General features: G+C 41.7%; 1 protein-coding gene across 1 annotated transcript; it reads right to left on the bottom strand.

Annotated features, from left to right (window-relative positions):
* Window positions 1-8,518: 8,518 nt before the first annotated feature.
* On the bottom strand, window positions 8,519-20,553 carry angptl2b (angiopoietin-like 2b). Its single transcript, XM_050051487.1, has 5 exons — window positions 19,931-20,553; window positions 13,498-14,393; window positions 11,121-11,314; window positions 9,901-10,171; window positions 8,519-9,755 (listed from the first exon to the last, which is right to left on the bottom strand). The coding sequence occupies exons 2-5, from the start codon at window positions 14,372-14,374 to the stop codon at window positions 9,556-9,558; spliced, it is 1,542 nt and encodes a 513-aa protein (XP_049907444.1). The 5' UTR covers window positions 14,375-14,393; window positions 19,931-20,553; the 3' UTR covers window positions 8,519-9,555.
* Between the last annotated feature and the right edge of the window lie 213 nt (window positions 20,554-20,766).

Below are 20,766 nucleotides of genomic sequence, written 5' to 3'. Positions count from 1 at the left end.
ATCGGCTCTGATAGCACCTGAATCAGCATGTACGCATCAACCATCCAGCCGTTACAACATGATTGAGCTAGCAAAGCAGTTTTGTGTTGCTATGTGTGGTATTTATTCAGTTTTGGGAAATCACGATGTCTAGAAAGCATCAGTGGCTGCAGCTGACAGGGACAGCTANGAGCTAGCAAAGCAGTTTTGTGTTGCTGTGTGTGGTATTTATTCAGTTTTGGGAAATCACGAAGTCTAGAAAGCAGCAGTGGCTGCAGCTGCAGGGGACAGTTAACACTAGCAGCAAAGCTAACATCAGGACGTCATCCGTTAAAAGCCTCCCGTTGTCGGATACAACATGAAACTACTCCAGTTAGTTCAATCATGTTGTAACTAAGACATCCGCTGGCGAAAATATTTTTTTCACGGGCCACTTTGTGAGTGTAGTGAGTTATTACAGACACGGCTAACAGCTAACAGCTAACGGTTAGCCCAGCTAATCTACGATAACCATGTTATTAATTACACACAGAGAAAATACTAATGTTTGTTCAGTCATTGTGTTTATAGACTTTACAAACATCAGATTAGTCTAAACGGTGATATAGTGACCTGAAAAATGTGATATATACATATATATAGCTAAACTCAGCAAGGTAAACAACAAAGCGATTCCCATTTACACAGTGGTAAGAGTGCTGGACCGGAAGTGTCGCACAAAAAAACGGAAGCTGACTGCGTTCTGTTTTGCCTCCGTGTTTCCGTGAAAAATAAGGTGGATTGGTTGGGGGATTTTGACAGGGTTGTTACACAAAAAAATCCAAGTGCAGGGCAGAAATCTGAGAGCAGAAATTCCGCGAGCGCACAGAAACAGTTTGAACGCAAGGAGAAAAGCCGAAGCTCGAACAGGAAATCTGTGCAAGCAACTTGGTATCTGAGTGCGAGCACACAGTTTGAGCAGAAACAGAGTAGATCCAAGCACAAGCAGAGGCTATTTGAGTGTGAGGGCAGGGTTTTTGAACGTGAAATCAATAAATAATGCTCTCAAACTGATAGACCACTCTCTTGAATAAAGATAGGGATAAAGCTCCATAACAATGCTAGTGCGGGTGGCAACCAATCATGCAGGACATGGTCTCAATTTGCGTGATGCGTGAAAAGAGACAGAAATGCTGTGCAGTCCCCCACAGTGCGGGGTGTCTGGTCACCCTACTTAGCCACTCGCAAGCAGCAGCTAGGAGGGGGGCCCCATTAGGGGGGATTCCAACGTGTTGTCGTTGTTGCAGTGTCTATAGGGGTTCCATCATATTGTCATTGATATGGACCAATGTCAGCCATCTTTGGGGGCCCCCTTCCAGCTCGGGGTCCTAGGCAATTGCCTAGTTTGCCTGTGCGGTTGCGGTGGCCATGACTGTTAGGTTATCATGTAAAACTATCACATAATTTGTTGAAATTCTATTTTCTTAAATTGACTTGGGCTACTTACTTAAAGTGATTAATTTGTCATATTGTCAGGAATATCATTATCGCAAAAATACCCTGAAATAACGTGATATTGTTTCAGGCCTATATCGCACACCCCTACTGGTTGTCATTACCTGTGCAGGTTTTCATCTCCTGTGTCATATACTGTCATACTGATGCATAGCTGAAACAATTGCTGCAACTCTTAAATAGGCAGCAAAATATATTATAGTGTTCACTGTGAAGAGCACTACAGTCTGAGGGGAGGCATATTAAATGTTTACGTTTCTTACTAACCCTCTAACAACTAATAACCCACAACTAACTCTCCGACAGGGCAAAACACCATGGCACACAAACGTGTGACACAAAAACAGTTTGTAAAACTGATTATTGTATATTTACAGAATTACACCGACAGTAGAATAATCCACTATAAACCTATATAAACAGAAAAAAATACCGTGATATACCACAAAACAGTCAGAATCCTAAAAAATAGTGTGATAAGTTTTTGTTCGTACCACCCAACACTAATCATAATTATCCCACTTTATTATGCCTCTGCGCTAATGACAGCCAAAGGCCAGAGGCATTATGTTTTCGGGTTGTCCGTCCATCAGTCTGTGTGCATATCTCTTCTTCCATCCCATTCTTGTGAATGGGTTATCTCAAGAATGCCTTCAGGGAATTTCTTCAACATCCATTTGGACTCCAGGATAAATTGATTATATTTTAGAGGTCAAAGGTCACTGTGACCTCATCTGACTCATTCTTGTGAATACAAGGACTCAGTGATGAACTGATTACAATTTGGTCATCAAAGGTCAAGGTCACTGTGACCTAACATCAATTTTTTTGCCATAACTTGTGATTTCATACGCTAATTATGACAACATTTAGGCCTAACACAAATGACTAATAGAACAAAATGATGACCTGATGACATTTTATACCCAGAGGGTCAAAGGTCAGCTTCACTGTGACGTCACAGTGAACACTTTTCTGGACATTACTCAACATCATAACAGAACAGAGGGAACAGAAGGGGAACATTTGGTCAGATACTAAACTGGTGACACTAATCTTGGGTGCCAACCTTGACATTGTACTGATTATCTTCTGTGCTGTCAGGGGGAACATGTACGTAAAGCATCCGTGTTTTTACAGACATGGATGTAAAGTTAAGTGCAAATTGACTGGTTTGCAGAGGCATACAGCTACAGTTGTATTGTCTAAAGACTAGCATGACCCTGGTTCTCAACCACTGTAAGGTGTGAAAAGGACACAGTGGAAAAGCCAACTCCCTCACAGAGTCCTTTTAAAGAGCTAGATATGCAACACATCCTGAACACAAGCACTGGCCTCTTCGTTTCAAGGATGTTATAAGCTCTCAGTGATTTCCAAATAGAGGTTATAGTAGTTTTCCAAGGCTCACATATTGTTTTTAAGTGTAATTGATTTTTTTAAGCCTTTTAATGTATTCCCTAATTCATTCATTCATTCATCTTCTAACCGCTTCATCCTCTTGAGGGTCGCGGGGGGGCTGGAGCCTATCCCAGCTGACATCGGGCGAGAGGCAGGGTACACCCTGGACAGGTCGCCAGACTATCGCAGGGCTGACACATAGAGACAAACAACCATTCATGCTCACATTCACACCTATGGACAATTTAGAGTTATCAATTAACCTAGTCCCCAATCTGCATGTCTTTGGACTGTGGGAGGAAGCCGGAGTGCCCGGAGAGAACCCACGCAGACACGGGGAGAACATGCAAACTCCGCACAGAAGGGCTCCCACACCCGGGATCGAACCGGCAACCCTCTTGCTGTGAGGCGACAGTGCTAACCACCACACCACCGTGCCGCCGTATTCCCTAATTCGTTTATTATATTTGGTAAAGCTTTTAATAATCACCCATAAATTCTAAGTTATGTGGCATGTCTGTTCTCTTTGGGGATGCCTGCACGAGGTTTTAGTGAAAGCATGAAATGTTTGTGGTTAAACTCCTCAGTGAATAATTTGTGCAGTGGTTTCTCCTGGTATGATTACATTTATTCAGAAGGTGGGGTGAAAAGGATCGTGGGAGCACAGGAAAGTTAAAAATGGTTCCATTGAAAGTACAAGGACATGGACTTTTGCAGATGTGAAACAACAATACAGGCCAGTTTAAAGGTTCAGGTTCGAAGGCCCAGGAAATGCGGTTCTTTTTGTGCTGACTGAGCACTGTGTCAGCTCATGATTTTCCATGTTGGTTGAGGAGTGGGGGCTGCACAGGCCACCCTTACTGAAGGTTTTCCATCGTGGTGAGTCCTCAGACATACACGGCATCCAAAGAGTCTGTCGTCTCTGTTTATGGAGACGATGAAACACCGTCCGCTGTTTTACCACGAGAAGGTTAATTGACAAAGCAGACTCTAGACTGGTTTTAAGATGTAATTGCTATAAAATAGTGTTGACCTATCTGGGAGGACAGGAGGATTTAGTACAAAGTGCATTTTACTGTCCCATCCATCTTCAGTCGAAACACAGCTGACAAGAGTGTCAGTCGCAGTGATGAATGTCTTCCTTTGTCCCATCCAAAGCCTCTTTGTCATGCGGAAGAAAGCTTTTTAGCTTTTGACTTATGAGCCAGTTTTAGCAGCCAGTGTTTGTCGGTTTAATGTAGACAAGTGTTTTGGCTTCTATCACATACGCATCCATCTTAACTTTGGCAGCACAAAACTCTAACATGGTATGTTAGGTTTTATTCGGAGCGAGGGAGTTTAAATACACACGTCACGTTTTGCTCCGTTGATAATTGGTCTCTTTAGACAATCTCAGGTTGTCCTAAGTGCTGTCAGGCACAGGAATTCATACGAAATTGATTTCAAATGCTCTCTAAACTGTCTAAACCTTCCTCAGCTAAAGTCTGGTCACAAAATATGACATTAATGGAGCTTGGTTCATTGCAGTGTAAAGTCATTTTTGCTTCATTTTCCAGCTGTCTTTGGAGATGTCATTGACACGTAGTAAAATAAAGGTGGTTTCTGCTGTCAGTGGAGGGGACTGTTGGATGCATTAGTTTTACAAGCCTGTCACATTTCATTTGTCGTTCCCTGGTGTGCTGACTCCATAGGCTAACACTGTGCTTCATAGTGTTTGAGACAACATGTTTTTATGCAACCAGTTCTCATAGATAAGAGAAACGCAGGTTTTCATGTTGGCATGGTAATTGTTACTCCATGTAAAGAATTTCATTCTGTTAATCTTCGTTTTTCATAAAGATTTTTTATTTTTATTTTTTTTGTGAAAATTCAGGCGAACAAATAAAGGTGTTGCACTATAGGGCATAATTAGAAGCATATGTGCCACAAGCTGTGGTTGCTGAATGGTGGAGGACATTTACTGTCAGCTGTGTGCTTTCAGTGTGAACATATCAGTAATCTTTCCAAGTTTTGGTTAGAAAATAAGAAAAAAAATTTTTAAAATTGCTGTCGTAAATTTAAGTTAATTTAAATACAATTAATTTTTTAATGTTTTACTCAAATGTTAGGATTTTTTTTGTCCAATTACAAACAAATGTGAATGAAGTTTTTGCCTCTTAAAATTGAAAATATAGGTTATCCTTTTTTTGATTTAACTTAATTAAAATGATAATGAATAATGCCCAAATGACATCTGACATTGCCAACGTATTTATCATGGATTTATATTCTATAAGCTTTTTTTTCTTGCATACTTTCATATATTGAGAGACAAATACACTTTTAGCAGAATAACCAAAACAAGTAGTGCATTAAAAATTATGCAATGAGGAAATGATGTAGGCTACATGTGAATTTGACTGCATGTCAAATAAATTGTAAAAAGCAAGTGGCTGTCCCGCTATATATAAAGTAGTTTCCCCACGGGGGACGTGCATTAATCACAAAAACACTGGCTCACCGTCTTGTTCTAATGGAAGATACCTGAGAATAGGAGTGTCATCTGTATTGCCAAAAAAAACTTTTCACCATAAGGTGCTAAATCCACCAACATAGAAAAATCGTGGTGTCAACCTGTCCTGCAGATGTATACTTAAGGCTGTCATAAGTCATGAAAATTGATATGAAAATGAAATACATTTTATGAATCTTTATGACTGTTATCATTAGGTGTCACTGAATAAACATGACACCCAAGTTAAATGGTAGAGTTAAGAAGCTTCTTAAAGCTGTAGTTGGTAACTTAATAAAATAACTTTTTTTTGTCATTCGCTGAAACTCTCACTAATCCACACTGCAGTACAGGAGACAGACAGTCTGTGAAAAAAAGTAATGTTCCTTTGCTTGCCAGTAATTGTCTTCACACATGTGAATGCACTTATTTACACATCCAGTACACACAGCATCATTAGCATTCATTTGGTGTTGTGTTTCTAGTCAGGTCTAATACGCACTTTACATTTAGCTTTCTTTTGTTCTCTAGCCTCCTCTTAAGGGCATATGCAGTATCTGGCTCTTTAGATGCTAAATGCTCCCGTATGTGTGCTGTTTGGTGCTGTGGATACAGGCTGTTTAAAACCTTTTTGCTAAAAACTGCTGCCTGCTGCTGAATGAACAGCGGTGAGAGTGAACCAGTTATTGATTATAGCAGCTTTTACTGTGTTTATAGTTGTATGTAGCATGCAAGTCTTAAAGCTACAGTTGGAAACTTAAAAAAAATAGTTTTGGTCATATTTACTAAAACTTTGAATATATCCACACAGTTGCACATGAGGCAGATAATCTGTAAATACAAAACAAAACAAACAATGAAAAAACATGTTCTCTTGCCCCCTTGAAGTGCTCCGAATGGCATTTTCAAGAATCCATTGCGTCTGAACAAAAATAGTCTCTATATACAGACTCTATATTCAGTGAATGTCGAGTCTGTAGGCAAACCTAGAAGAGAAGAAGAGCGGAAGAGCCCTGGTTTCCAGTTGTAGGCTGTTTGTAGTCCGCGTGATATTGATCAATGACGCTTGAGCCGGCTGCAGTTGTTGCCAGGTTAAACGCTCCGTGCGGTGAACTAACAAGGCGGAACATAATTGGCGTCACTGCAAACTCTGACCATCGCAATGGTTCAGCATATTTACTTATATATAAACGGAAGTCGGAAACGGAAATTCGCCTCCTTAAACCGGAATGCCAAAAAATCGGGGTCTGCCCCCAGAGGCTGTATCGCCGTCTGCTGGAAGTCAGACGCTGAATACAGCCGATGGGTTCCGAGAATGGAACAAAAACAACTAATCAGAGTTGAGGAGTCTCTAATGCAGCTGTCAATCATGTCTTCACTGCTCATGAACTGCTATCTCACTGTCAAACAAGGTAGTTCTGATTAGGGATGTTCCTGGTGACTAATTTCCCTGTCGACTAATCAGAAATTTTAATTAAGACTAGTCGACTAGTCTAAAAAGAGGAAAACACTCAGAAAACAGTCAAAATTTAGTACAACTGGGGCGTCGGTGGCTTAGTGGTGGAGCGGGCGCCCCATGTGCAGGGCTGTTGCCGCGGCGGCCCGGGTTCGAGTCCGGCCTGTGGCCCTTTGCTACGTGTCATCCCCCCTCTCTATCTCCCCCTTTCACGCTTACCTGTCCTGTCCAATAAAGGCAAAATACCCTGAAAAATATCTTTAAAAAAAAATAAAAAATTAGCACAACTTATTATTAAGTATTTCAAACATTGCCCCAAAAAATAGTGTGTGCATTAAGAGCTCTTTGAAGCACATCTTCAGCAACCATGTTGGATTTTAAGTGCCGCTGAAGTACAAGACACTTTGCGCCGAACATGACCACAACTCAGTCAAAAGTCCACCACTAAAATAACATCTAAAATAAATAAATTGCCTCTGAAATGTGGGGCACATTGAACTCTGCAGATTTACCGACAGAAATTATAGCAATTCACTTTAAAGTTAATAAAACATCTAAATTATAATTAAATTTCAGCTGAAATGAGAGGCATTTTTATCTGACAACAACTCACTAGATTAACAAATAATATAACATCTCAAAAAAGATTAATTGCTGCTGAATTCATTTTCTAGATCAAAGTACTGACAAACTGCGCTGGTTTTGCGAAAGGGCATCTCTCCAATTTCCCACCGCACTGTTTTAAAACTCCAGTCTACTCGAGCATTACCGTGGGGAGGGGGACTGCTATCTGATGGCTCTGTAGCACCCACTAGTGGCGGGCGGCTGCATAACAGTTAAGCAGCCTTGTACATGAATAAAACACTAATTGGTTTAACCAACTAATATTTCTGGTGCTGACTAGCGAGGTGGCGGACGTTTAATCGTTAAGATGTTTAATCACGTGCATCCCTTGTGCTGATCAAACATGAATTAAGATACTGTTACTGCATAGCCTATTTCTCGCCTCAGATGTTTTCAGAAACATATTTTAGTGCACAATTTAGCTGTAAAGTAAGAATGTTTGTGACACGCTGCCATGTTGGAAACAGTCGAGCCAAAATGAAGCACCGCCCACTGTCCAGAGCAAACATTCCCAGGTGAGAAATAGGCAATGCAGTGACACAATATTGATTCATATGTAGTAAGCCTAGTTTGACTGTTTGACCGCAGTTCACAAGGAGTGATTGACATGAGTGGGACTCCTCAACTCTGACTTGGTTATTTTCCAAAAGCTGAAGTAGATTCTAGTGAAAGCCATTAGAAGCAGTACAAGGAGGAGGATGTCCATGATCTTTATTCACAGACTGCCTCACGTACCTCTGTCATGATATAGTCAAAGTTTTATCAAATGTGAAAAAAAAAGAAGTCATTTTTTAATTTTATAAAAATTTGTAAGTATAGCTTTAAGGATATAGTTAATACAGCTTATTAAACTGATATAATACTAATAGCACTGAGTACACTAAATGACTGCATTACATTCACTTCATGCTCATGACAGGTGATATAGTTGTAAGAGTGTAACAGTGCAAATAACAGACAAATAATGTGTTCTTACTTTCATATTTGGAAAATGGAGAAACGTTACATTGGTGGCAGGTGTTGTTTCTGCTATTAAATATGCTTTACAACAAGAGACACCAAAAGAGAGAAAAACACCCAAGCTGTACATATTTTATTGCAAAGTAATAGTGACATAACATGTTTTAATACATTATATTACAAATATCTTATGTACAGACGCAATGTGTTGGATCTATTGACATCAACAAACCACTAAATTTATACAGTAAATACAGTGCTTGATTCATACAAGCAAATTGGTGGATACCTGTTCAAGCAATTCAAGATTTTAAAACAAGTATTTTTAAGGAAAAAAAAGCAGGAGGTTGAAGAGAGTGTGCCTCCTCAGATTTTGGTGGTGTGTTGATTTTTGTTCATTGATCTATAAAATGTTGCATAAGCAGACTGTTAATAACGTCAGGTATAGCTATTAACAGTTTTGTTTTTTTGTTAGAAAAGAAAATGGCACTATTTTTTTTATAGTATATTTTGTTGTAATTAAGAAAACTGGCCAGAATATCAACCCTGCATAACAAGTCAGTACATGTTACTGTTCCTATAAATTACACATTTGAGAAATGTATTTAGAATGAAATTAAAAGTCACTGGATACGTTTCCTGTGTCAACCTCATTTGCTTGTTACTGCAAAAACAACTTTACATACATACTAAATATATATTGTGGGGTTCCTGTCTCAAGGATACTTAACTGAATGATTGTAATCTGTTCTTTTTTTTGTCAAATTAGGTTCTTATTGTTTTTCTCACTGAGATAAAAGGATAGCACTGTCAACTAAGCAGGCTTTTATCAAAAACAGTGTAAAACAACTCCTGAGCAATGAGCACATTCTTAATTGAGTCATATGTAAAAGGGAAAATGGTAAAAAACAAACAAAAAAAGAACTGAACAACAATGCATGAAGAGCACAAATTCTTTGAATTATCAGGAGGTACCAGTAAAAGAGCCTGATGTTTTGATATTGCACTTTCAGCATCATCTGTCTCTTGGTCATCTGGCTTGGTGTGGTGCCACTCCAACAGAAAAAAGATAAAGACTGCATGGATTTTAGGAGCTGTAAAGGTTTTGTTTAGTGAGAGGTTCAGTACAGTACAGAATGTGTTCCTTGGATGCTTAGTGAAAGGTATTTGGGTTCGGACGGATCATCATGACCACTTTCTTTAGTGAATAGGCTCCTCCTCTGAACTCAGCCCAGTACACTCCATCTTGGTAGCGGCTGCGGTAGTGTCCTCCTCTGTACCAAACTCCATTCAAATTTGAATGGGCACAAGAGTTGTACCACCAGCCTCCTTTCTGGTAGTGGGCACAATTGCCTAGAAACATTGAAAAAATAAATGAAACTGTCAGGCTGCATGCACAAACACACATTTTGCACTGAACACACATTTCCATCATTGGTTTTAACCTGCCAGTGTTTGTCCAGTTTAATATTTTCTACCATTATATATATTTTTTTACCTGTATATGCATCATGGTCTCTGTCCAGTGTTGTGAACTGTTTGCCATTATGCCAGGTGAGGGAGTCTCCAGCATTGCCATGGTAGCGGCCCACCCTTAGCTTGTAGAAGTCGGCCTCAGGCTCCACTCTGAAGCTGGCATACTCTGCAAACACCTTCCTGCCAGACCAGTCCTCCAGCGTGACCAGCAATTTGTAGTTCCCCTGGTTAGTCAGCCAGTAGATGTTCTCCAGACCCAGCCAGTACTCGCCATCAATATTGCCAAAACCTTGCTGTGAAGGACAGTGATAAGAAAAACACTATAAGTCAGATTAGGAAATCCTCTCTGAATGCTCTTTGAAAAGCTTTGAATGGTTAGTTTGGATGTCTGGGGGATGATTCAGGGTCGTTGCTTGTGCTCTAGAGGTAATTATGTGTTTAGCTCTTCTTTGGGGTTGTTTATCGTCAGGGAACATTATTATAAATGGACCCTCTGAGTCAAGTTTATAGCTAGCATCGGGTGTCCAGATTTCCACTATTATTTTGTTATTGAAAACACAGCAGGAAAAAGTGTATATAGTATGAAATCTGACATGCTGGATGTTGTCTCACTGCTTTGTTCTGGCTGTGGTCATACAGTAAGTTGGTTTGTGGTATCCCCTACCCTGCACATGCTTTGAATCATGGAAACACCCCTTCTGATGAGTTACGCAATTGCAGATCTCGTGTGGTTTCAAGGTTTTTGTAAAACTCTTGGAAAGATCTCCATTGTTGACGTTAGCTGAGATTTAATCAGGACCCTTGTGAATTTTTGGCCAGCAAACAAATATTAACCAGTGAACTGCTACTCCCTGTGTGAGGGGTTTCCCTTTGAAAACTTAAAGAAGTTTCATTGAAAAGAAAAACTGATGTTCTCTATAGCCCTGTTTATCAGGCAGCTTCTGATGCAATGTTCAGAACATAGTTATTTTTCTGGAACATCAGGAATCCTGACATAACCACCTAATGTTAAGTTTTTTATTTTACTGTGTGCTCATTCACAAAGACCAACTGATGTTGCTGGAATTAATGAGTCATGGCTGTGGCAGTGACTGAGGCTGTTACTGCAGCAGACACTTTGAGAGCTTAACAATTACCTATTCATTACTGGTTCACATCTGGTAAGAAGCAAAACAACCTACATAAGCCACCTGCTTCCTCTCCAATCTATGAGGGCCTTGATTTGGTGTGAGGTTATCGCACCTTGTATGTTTCCCAGTTCCTGAAAAAGTTGACAGAGCCGTCCACCCTCCTCTGGATCACAGTCCAGCCACCCGGGTCGTGTCTCTGGTCACACCACACCTGCATAAGCCGGTTGGCATTTTCCGGCTTCACCAGATACATGCCGCTGGCAGTGTGGCCATCTTCCAGAGCCTGCAGACAATCCTTAAATGGCCCTGAACATAAATATGACATGGCATATCAAATCCCCTCAGTTACAACAGTATCTCAAAAGTTAAGAAAGGGAAATGGAGAAAAAGCCATAGTGACACAAAGAGTTTTTATACTCTGCCGTAGGGAATCCCATTTTTCAGCAGAGGCTCTCATTTTAACAGCAGAATTGACTTTGGCTGCTCCTCTCACAAGGGAAATGGCTGCTGGCTGTGCAGCCAAAAGAAACACTGGCATGAGGGCAAAGGGAATCCTGACTACTGAATGATGAAACACAAGCATAAACTTTTGATCATCTGGGATGCTTTACAGTGAAGGATTATTTTATATTACTTACTTTCACTTAGGTTTTTGTACTTTATAACATACAGATACATCATTGTCACTGGAGGCATACATATTAAGGCCTCACATCATGTTTTGAAGAGGGGATTTCCGGGACTAAGTTAATATAAGGTCTGCCTGTAAATTCTTGTCTTAAGCTGCACTTCTCAGCAAGTAAGTCTACAAAAGGTCTTTCCAATATTACAATACATTGTGCAAAGTAACAAGATAGCATCTGCAATGTGTTATGAAGATTCTTGTTTACAGATGAACAAACCCTCCCTCTGAATCAAATGAGTAATGTTGACAATAATTATGCAACATCAGCCCTTTGCTCCTCTGCTGAGAAAAAATTTAAACTACAAATGTGTTCTAGATTTTGTGCAAGGTCAATATTGTTTCATCGGATTTTATGGTGCAAATCAGTGAAGTCTAATTTGCCTGTGTGCCATTACGATATTACCCCAAATTCCAAACCCACTTAAAGCACTAATGGGGCAACTGGCTCCCCAGCTTCAATCGGCTGTGAAAGTGTTTAAGTTCTGGAGATTTTCACACTTGTGTGGTTTGCCAACTGGCCCGGATTACAAAGTGTTTAAATACAATGGAAACAAATGAATAGAGAATAGAGGGGTCACACAAAGGGGTAGAGGTGAGGGGAGGGGTGCATCAACAGTTTGCCAGAGATATAAAGAAAGAGGAGGAAACAAAGCAATTCTGTTGTAATATATCATGAGGTCCCCCTGACGTGTCAAACATAGGAATAGTGTTCACATAACATGAATAGCCTGATGTTTGTCTCCCAGTAACAAGGTTGTTTTTGGTTTTATAAAATTGCTCTGGATGATATCTATCTCTCAGCTCACTCCCTGCCATCCATTTGCTCTGAGGAATGTCTGTTGAGCAGATACAAGCCAGAGAGCTGCCCTGCCCTGCTCTGTTCTGCCTGATAAAGTCTGCTGCTTTGGTGGAACATATGACTGATTCTTGCCTGGTGCAACTGGAACAAATGACATCACTGACTCCCGGTATCTCTTGCTGTTCGTACTTCACCCCCCCCTCCCCTTTTTTTTCAACTCCATCCCTCTGTTTCTCTCGGTTGCTCTGTCAGGTCTCTCTCTCTTCCTCTCTCTATTTCTACATTGTGTGCAACCCTGTGTTAAGGGTTTATGTAACTTTTTGGGGTGTTAGTTGCATGGCTATGGGCAGGAAATTACTTGCCTCCTTTCAAACATTCCACACAAAGGCTACCGTTCACATACAGCCTATTGAAAATGGCAAGTGCTAGCATAAAATGTCAATGGAAAAAAGCTCCCAGTAGTCATGTTGGGAATGGTTTGTTCTTTTTCCACCATTTTAAAACCGAAGCCTCCTAATGAGAGGGAACGGCGACAGACTATTCCCTGGAACTGATAGCACAAAACACCCTTCACATCGATTTTAAAGCTTTATCATCCTCTAACATATGTTCAGGAGTCCCATGGGCTTGCATCCAGCTATCCATTTAGGCACATGTATTTACCCTGCTAATATCTTTGTGTTTTGTGTGGGTTAAATCATGGCAATTAGATGATATGCATCTGAAAAGGCTGTAGACAACAGCATTTCTGTTCTCACTGAGAGCCCTTTGCCCTGGGAATGTGTGGGCCGTATTTAAATTGGCTTTGACTGGAAGAGTGGGTACTTGCTGTTGTCTTGTGATTAAATGATGAAGAGGTTCACAACATGGTGTAGTCAGACACACAGTCCTTTGTTTGTGACCACTTTTGTGATGGCAACTGGTGTGTTTGGTAAGAATGCATGATAAATAGGGTTTAAATTAAGTCGTTACTTAAAAGTTCATATTTGACTTTGTTGGACTTACCAGAGGGCTTGTCAGTGGTGGAAGGGCTGTGTGTGCCAGTGGGCATCGTTGGAAGAAGAGGCGGTAGAGATTTTTGGTCACTCTGGATCTCGTTGCTGATTGGGTTGTTAATTCGTGGAAGGACAGGTGGCTGGTAAGGCTTGTTGAGAGGTGGTGAAGGTGGAGGTGGCTGAGGTCGTGGTTGAGGGACGGGCACATGACGAGGGGGAGGGCGACTCTGACACTGCTCCTCCAACAGGGCAATGAGAGTTGATTGGTTAGTGGCCAAAGAAGCCAAGTGCTGGTATTTGTGCTCGAGGTCTTTGTATCGACTGGTGAGCTGTTGCATCTCAGAGGTTTGGTTCAGGATCTTGTTCTCCATCTGAGCCAATTCGAGGGCATTGTCCCTCTTCCTGATGATCTCATGGAGCAGCTGCATGTACAGCTGGGTGACTCTGGAGTTCATGTTTCTGCTCTCCTTCCTCAGAAGCTTGACCTCATTGACAATACCCCCGTCTACCTCTACCAGTTGCTGCAGGGTCTCAATCTGCCTCTTCTGTTTCTGTAGCTCCACATTTAGCAGCTCCAACTCTTGTTTGTTGACCCGATTCTCCAGCATGGCCTCCGGCTCCTTGGAGTTGACACAGATGGCTCCAGTCACTTTTTGCTGAGGCACAATGAATGTGTAGGAGCATTTGTCCTGCTGCTGGTCAGCTGGAGCACGCTTGCTCCTTCCAGCATAGAAAAACTCCCTCTCTAAATCCTCACTACTCTCAAATTCTTGGGTCCTGTCCCTTCCATGGCTGCTGCCCGACAGACTTCCCTGAGTCTGCTGAACACCAATGGCTAGTCCATAAACAAGAAGGAGCCCCAGCAGGACCATTGAAGGGGGCTCCATGTGTCCAACTCACCAAACCCTGAAGAGAATGGGGAAGAAAATGGAGAACATAATTGTGTTGTAGTGGGAAAACTAGAGATGCAAAAAGTCTGGCCTGCCGATTCAGATTTTCTTCCTTTCTAATAACTATGATTGACAGTGTACTCAAACATATTAGAACTTTGTCAAAGCCTCTGGAAACTTGGCTTGAAATAGTAAAAATGCATACGATATCAAAGTTGAGTGTTTCATTAAGCATTCACTAAAATCTGAGTGAAAATAGATATGTTCATAATTTAACAGTTCAAAAACCGCTTATTTGGCTGCTGAAACCATTTCGTAGGATAGTGGGAGTGTGATCAGGTCACGCTTGATTGACAGCTTACTTTAAGCTCAAGTAATGTCACCATTTCATTTTCCTTCAATCGCTAGTGTTGAAACGTTTTGCTGCCACATGATAAACTACCAAATCTATCAAGTGGACCCTACTTGGTAAGAAAGCTAACTAGACTAGCTAGCAAACTAGGTTAGACCACCCATTTCTGTGTTTTTATGTAACTTTACCTCCTGGACTATAAAGCTAAGTGTTTTAGCATCTTCCATCCACATACATGAAAGAGTTGGTTTTAGCCTTGTTATGCTACACTTTTAAGCAACTTATTAACTCTGTGATTAATATAGATTTGGATGGTATACCCCAGTTTGCTAGTTAGCTTAACACAGTAGCGTAAAAACATGTGCAGTATGCATTACAATAAAGTAGCCTACAACTTTTGAGAACGGGTTGCAGTGGCTCTGACAATAGTCAGTTGCTGTCTGTGTAGCTGTGTGCGACTGTGCGTCATGAAACATTTCGCCACGCTTGCATGTAAATTTGATCGCCACAGGACTGACTCTGTGTTAGTCTGATCAGCTGGTCACCGGTCATGGCCGATCAAGCTGAAAATCGGCAGATTATGGTTACCAGTATCTCGCTGCATCTCTAGAAAAATAACATCATAACTGACTCACTTTTGTAGTTGGTTAGCAGGAAACTGTATAAGCGTACATATTCTGAAACTGTTTCCCTTACTCATTTAGACAGGGCATCAATGAAGTCCTTCACAGCTAGACTTATTGAGACCAGAAAAAGACTGCCCGTCAAGTTCCACTGGTCCTATCCTCCATTACCTGCCAGGAGCAGACAGGCACAGACACCCTGTGCATACACATCTCAACCCAGACAGGGCTGGAGGTCATTACAGCTCTTAAGAATACGGGCTACCGAAAAAGATTAGATCTGAAAGAAAATCGCTCACTTGTCACGCTGAGCACCCCAGTAGCTGCTGTGCCTTTCCATAACAGGAAACGCATTACATTCATGTGTAATATATAAATCAAGACTCTCATGGTTGATACACTGTGCACATCACTACTGGCATGAGCACACACTGCTGTTTTCCCCATGGCTTTAAAGTGTGACTCATTAAATACATCTGGCCTTGATCCTGGTTTGTTTAAATCAGCTTTCCACTATCAAAAGTATGCAGTACTTGCTGTTTGAAAGTTACTAATCACCTCGCTGCCCCTAAGAAAAATATTTCTTTTGCCTAATGATGTGCTGATCTCTTTAGTCAGTTACATTGCTGTTAGGGGAGTGTGTTTAGTTTAGTTTGCTGTGCTGGCTCAGGTTCTGTTTGGGCCACTGCCACTGCTTGTCCTTGACACACAAAAAAACTCCTATCCTATCTGCTCCCCTCTGCAGGCCTGGACATCTTTGCTTATGGAAAATTTGAGACACTACCAGATGATGCTATTCATGGAGCTGTTTTAAATATTGATCGTGTTGCATCAGTTCTGTCCATAGCCTTTACCAAACCAGGAAAATAAGGTGTGTTCAGACAGTGAAAGGCAATACATTTATATTATTTATGTTATAGAAATGTTTGTATCCACTTTAAGCATGTGTGTTTCTCTTTTGAGCTTACTTTAACCATCAAGCATGCTTAAGTGTCTGATTAGGGGATGTTACATAATGTTATCCTTATCTGATTAAAGCTAAGTCTCTCTTAAATTCTGTGTCCTCCATAACTGGACCAGGTGGCACAACTCATTATTTTCCTCAAAAGTTATGGTGAGTCTTTAGTGTCACCCCCTAATTCAAAGTGTAGACATTTTTAATTAGAAAAATGAGTGGAGGCAGTTTTTGTAGATGATGTGGTGTTATTAGGAGATGCCACTGAGTTCTGAGGAGAATGTAACTCCTGTGTAAGGATAACAAGGCCTTGAACTCCTGGGGCACCTTAATTGAAAGCTGCTGCATATTGGATTACAGAGGGGTCCTGTGTAACACCTCCCCAGAGTCGAAGGGGGCCTGTCTAATCAGAAAGCATTACAGAGAGTGCCTATATTGGCATGGTTTTGAAGAACCGCGTCGGGATTGCCAGTCTAACAAGTCCTCAAACATTTGTTATAGCCTATCCTGGTGTGAAAGATAATCTACCATATAACAATCGGCACAAAAGTGGGAAGAGAGCAGAAATGTTTTTGTCTTGTTAATCCGGGCGTGCTGCCAGCACATTAGGTTGGAGACATGGAGAAGAGAAATGCAGCGCTCTCCAAGAACATGACCCTTGGCACATTCGACCCTTTTGGCTTTATCTGTCTAGAGTAGAATGTGTAAACACTTATCCTCACTGGAAGAAAACCTGTGTAGAAAAAGGGGTTTTGCACACTTCACTCTTCTGTAACCTGTCTGTCCTTTTGATATTATAGTTTACCTGGCCAGACAAAAAATCACCTACAGTACAGAAGAATGTGCGGTCTGCTTCTCACATGGATTTTGTTAAACGATGAAAGTAGCAGGTCCTCGGTTGAAACATGATGGATATGAATATAAAAAAACTTGAGTGTAGCTTCTGTTTCAAATTTACTATGAAACTATCTTGTGTCAGCACAGTAGGAGGGTTTTCATTTTATTAATCCTGCTAACAAAGCTGGGCTATATGGCGTCACCTCAGCAAATGCTGACTGATTCAGAAATGGTAGTTTCATAAATATTTTTCACACTACGTAAAGAGATACTCATTATCTATTAACACTGAAATTATCTCATAGTCTTAGAGATAAAGCTCTAAAGAAATTACTAATAATAGCTTCCAAGCAAGCCCATACCAAGATAAAAGAGCAGCCCAGAGCCTGTCCCTTGTAATGTGCTGATGACTGTATTTGGCCAGTGGCTCCTGCGGTTTCTCCCCCTGGAACATGAGCTCTGTCTCTGAGAAATGCCGTGTGATTTGCCCCTGCTGCAGAGGAGTCCCATGTTGGACGTCGTTAGCCCGGAATGGCCCGCTCTAGGCTTCACTACACTTCAAAGCTGCGGGGGAAAATGTTTGCAGCTTGTGATGAAATATGTGCTTGTGTGCGAGTGAGTGAATGTGCGTGTCTGCGAGTGTTTTTCCGTTAATGTGCGTCTTCAAATAACAACACTTGCTGTGCTCAGTATCCCAGGGACCTGAGAGAGTCCCATCTGCCCCGGCAGAGACAGCCTGTTATTAACCCATCCCCAGTCTGCCAGAGGGAACAACAGAAAGCCTCCTCCTCTTCCTTCACTGTTAACAGCCCCCGCAGCTCATCATTGTCCCAACATCAGTACACTTTAACAAGCTGCTATTGACTGGCAAATCACTGCAATGATTAACTGGTGTTGAGAAGTGTCATATACATCCTCTTTGCTCAGGGCCTAGAGACGACTGAGCGTAGTGTGCAGTGAGTAACTACTCTCTTCTTAATTTGATTGGCAGCTCCTCTTGGGTGATTTCTTCAAGTCTGCTTCACACCAAATGTTTTGGTTTTACTGTCTTCAGGTGGTAAGTCTGTGTTTACACGACTCCTCCTTGTGGACTTTACTCAATGTTAAATCAAGTGTGATAGGTGAGTGCAGCGGGTAGGTCACTGTGTCTCTGACCAGCACTGTGCTCCAGCCTTTTTGGTCATGCTCAGCACATATTAATTAGAAGGTGGGCAGCCTCGCTCAGACTAGCTGATGTCTCTCACCCTAGCCCCTCTCATTTCACCGTGAGCATGGCATTCCTCACATTCTTTGTCACCTCATTAGAGTGAGCTGCCATACACACATGGAGAGTCAATGGTGGTGGCAGACGGGAAGAGCTAGACCCTCTAGACGCAGGACCACTACTCCCCTTATCACCTATAAGACATACTGTATCTACTGACCTGATTCATTCCCAGTGTCCTACTTTCTATATGAATGCTTCATAATCACATCATCATCATCCACAGCAGGAGATCACAACACAACTACGCAGCACCTAATTTGTCAGTAGCCGGAAAAAAAACGGACACTTTGCAGGGCGGCTTTGTGCTGCATGTTCAAATTAGCGCCGACTCTGCTGAGAACTGGCAGTCTCCTGCATGACACCCAATATGTGTTGGATCAGAGTCAAATTCAATTTGCTCATGGTAATCTGCACTATTACATTACCTTGAGGGTGACCTCATTCTTACCTCAAGCATGTAATCCATGTAAGCGCGTAACATGACATTTGGAACATGATTAACCCCAACTACCTGCTCAGTTTGATGGTGTAGGACAGTATTTGTTTGGACCCTCCATGGAGCAGGGGAGTTCAGGTTTTTGTTCAAATTCAGGTTTTGTTCTGTGTCTAATGCCGCTTGGTGTGTTCTTCCGTACCACACTTGTGATCTGAGTCAGACAGGGAGGCAGGGGGTCTCGGGGATTGTTTCGATAAGTTCCAGCATTCTACCTCAAAGCCCCCTTATCCAAACACTACCCTGGCACCAGAAACAAAGAAGGGATTCAACTGCTTGCTTCCCTGTCCTCTTGAGCCCAGGGGAACATCCTGAAGCTGCAGAGCGCTTGACATAGTCTTTTTTTTTTTTTTTTTTTTTTTTTTTAGACGTGAATGGTACTATTTAGATATTAGAATAGAAATCTGCCAGCAGGGATTATCCAAGGCTCTGGCTGTGTAGCATCTACTTCACCATCTTCATTTTCTTTATTTTACTCCATTTTGGGTCCTGTGTTTTGACAAATGTTTTAACAGTACTGAAGAAGCACTTAGCTGAGAGTGCCCAGTCTCCAGCATCCCCCTGCGCTGAATTAACCCCCCTCCACCCAGTCTATCAGAGTCATCTGTCCGGTTAGTCATCAGAAAGTAGAATTACCCTTTGGCACCAAACTGTGAGTCAGACAACAGATGCTGAATGATGTCTGCTGAACTACAGATCAAACTAAATCATTATGTAAGGTGCAGCAGCCTCAGAGTGAACACAGTCTGACATCAATCAGCCTAACAAAATAACAAAACAATTGCTTCACTATTGTGAAATGTAACCAGGCTGACTGATTCAGAGCTTACTTACAACTTCTCCCACACCAAGAAAAGTCATCATTCTCCCTTGAGAGTACTTGTTACAAGCGTGGACAATTTATCAGTGCAGCAAGTTGAAGAAATGTTTGAGTGAATGTAATGTACATGTCCACCATCTTCATTAGATTAAAAATAAACAAAACAATAAATAAGATAAATATGTGAAAAGTTACACAATGCTTACAAGATGACTGTAGAGTATTGACGAGGCTCCCTCAGTTGCCTTGCCCTCCTGGCAGAGCTGATTGAAGTTCCTCCTGGTAGAAAGTCATCCCAAGTGTGAAAGCTGCACCCCTGCGTCCTCCTCTCCCCTCCTTCTCTGCGCTCTGCCTGTATAGTTACTTACTCTTTGTCACCTCAGTCCAATCCAACCGTGGAGGGTGGTGGTTTTTTTAAAGCCTATTATTAAAAGACCGTCATTGCAGAAGGTGAACTTGCCAAAAACTCTTCAGCAAACATTGAGCAGATTGTTCCAAAATCCACTTGAAAAAGTTGGAGCACTTTCAAGACACAACTGGTAACTTTAGTTGGATGGTGGAGGTAGTTTTCCTGATAAATGGTGAGAGTCCAGGGCAAGTTGTGTACTGCCTGTGGCCCGTTAGGAGAAGACTGTCACTTTTCTGTGGGCTGAATCCATCACTTCTGCCTCACAGCTCTAAGAGGCTGTCTCTCTCAACTGCACCTCTCTCACTCTCTCTCTCCCTCGCTCCCTCTCTCTCCCTCCTTGGTGCTTTTAAATGATGAAAAATCCTCTTGCAGTGTTTCAGTAGGCAGACAAATTGAGCTCAGAGCCTCCCCCTCTCCCTTAAAAATGAACACATTCTTGTTTAAAGCAACAGCCTTCTTTCTTCACCCCTCCTCCCCATGTCACAAAAGAGATCCACAAGCATGCACAACACAACACAAGACACACACACACACACGCACACACACTACTCAAATTTCCAACCCCCTGCCCCCTGGCCGCTGGTTCACCACCACCACCACTATTCCTGGCTTGGACTGCATGGCTCTTGTGGT

This window comes from Epinephelus moara, chromosome 8, assembly GCF_006386435.1.
Source record: "Epinephelus moara isolate mb chromosome 8, YSFRI_EMoa_1.0, whole genome shotgun sequence".
NCBI lineage: Eukaryota > Metazoa > Chordata > Actinopteri > Perciformes > Serranidae > Epinephelus > Epinephelus moara.
This window is presented reverse-complemented; position numbering and strand designations above follow the sequence as displayed.

Bases quoted from the DNA above. Each gene is read 5' to 3' on its own strand.
- angptl2b (XM_050051487.1), bottom strand. From the start codon at position 14,374: ATGGAGCCCCCTTCAATGGTCCTGCTGGGGCTCCTTCTTGTTTATGGA. The intron at 10,172-11,120 runs GTGCGATAACCT...TGTCCTTCACAG, and splicing joins GGAACTGGGAAACATACAAG to CAAGGTTTTGGCAATATTGA. The intron at 9,756-9,900 runs GTAAAAAAATAT...CAATGTTTCTAG, and splicing joins AGACCATGATGCATATACAG to GCAATTGTGCCCACTACCAG.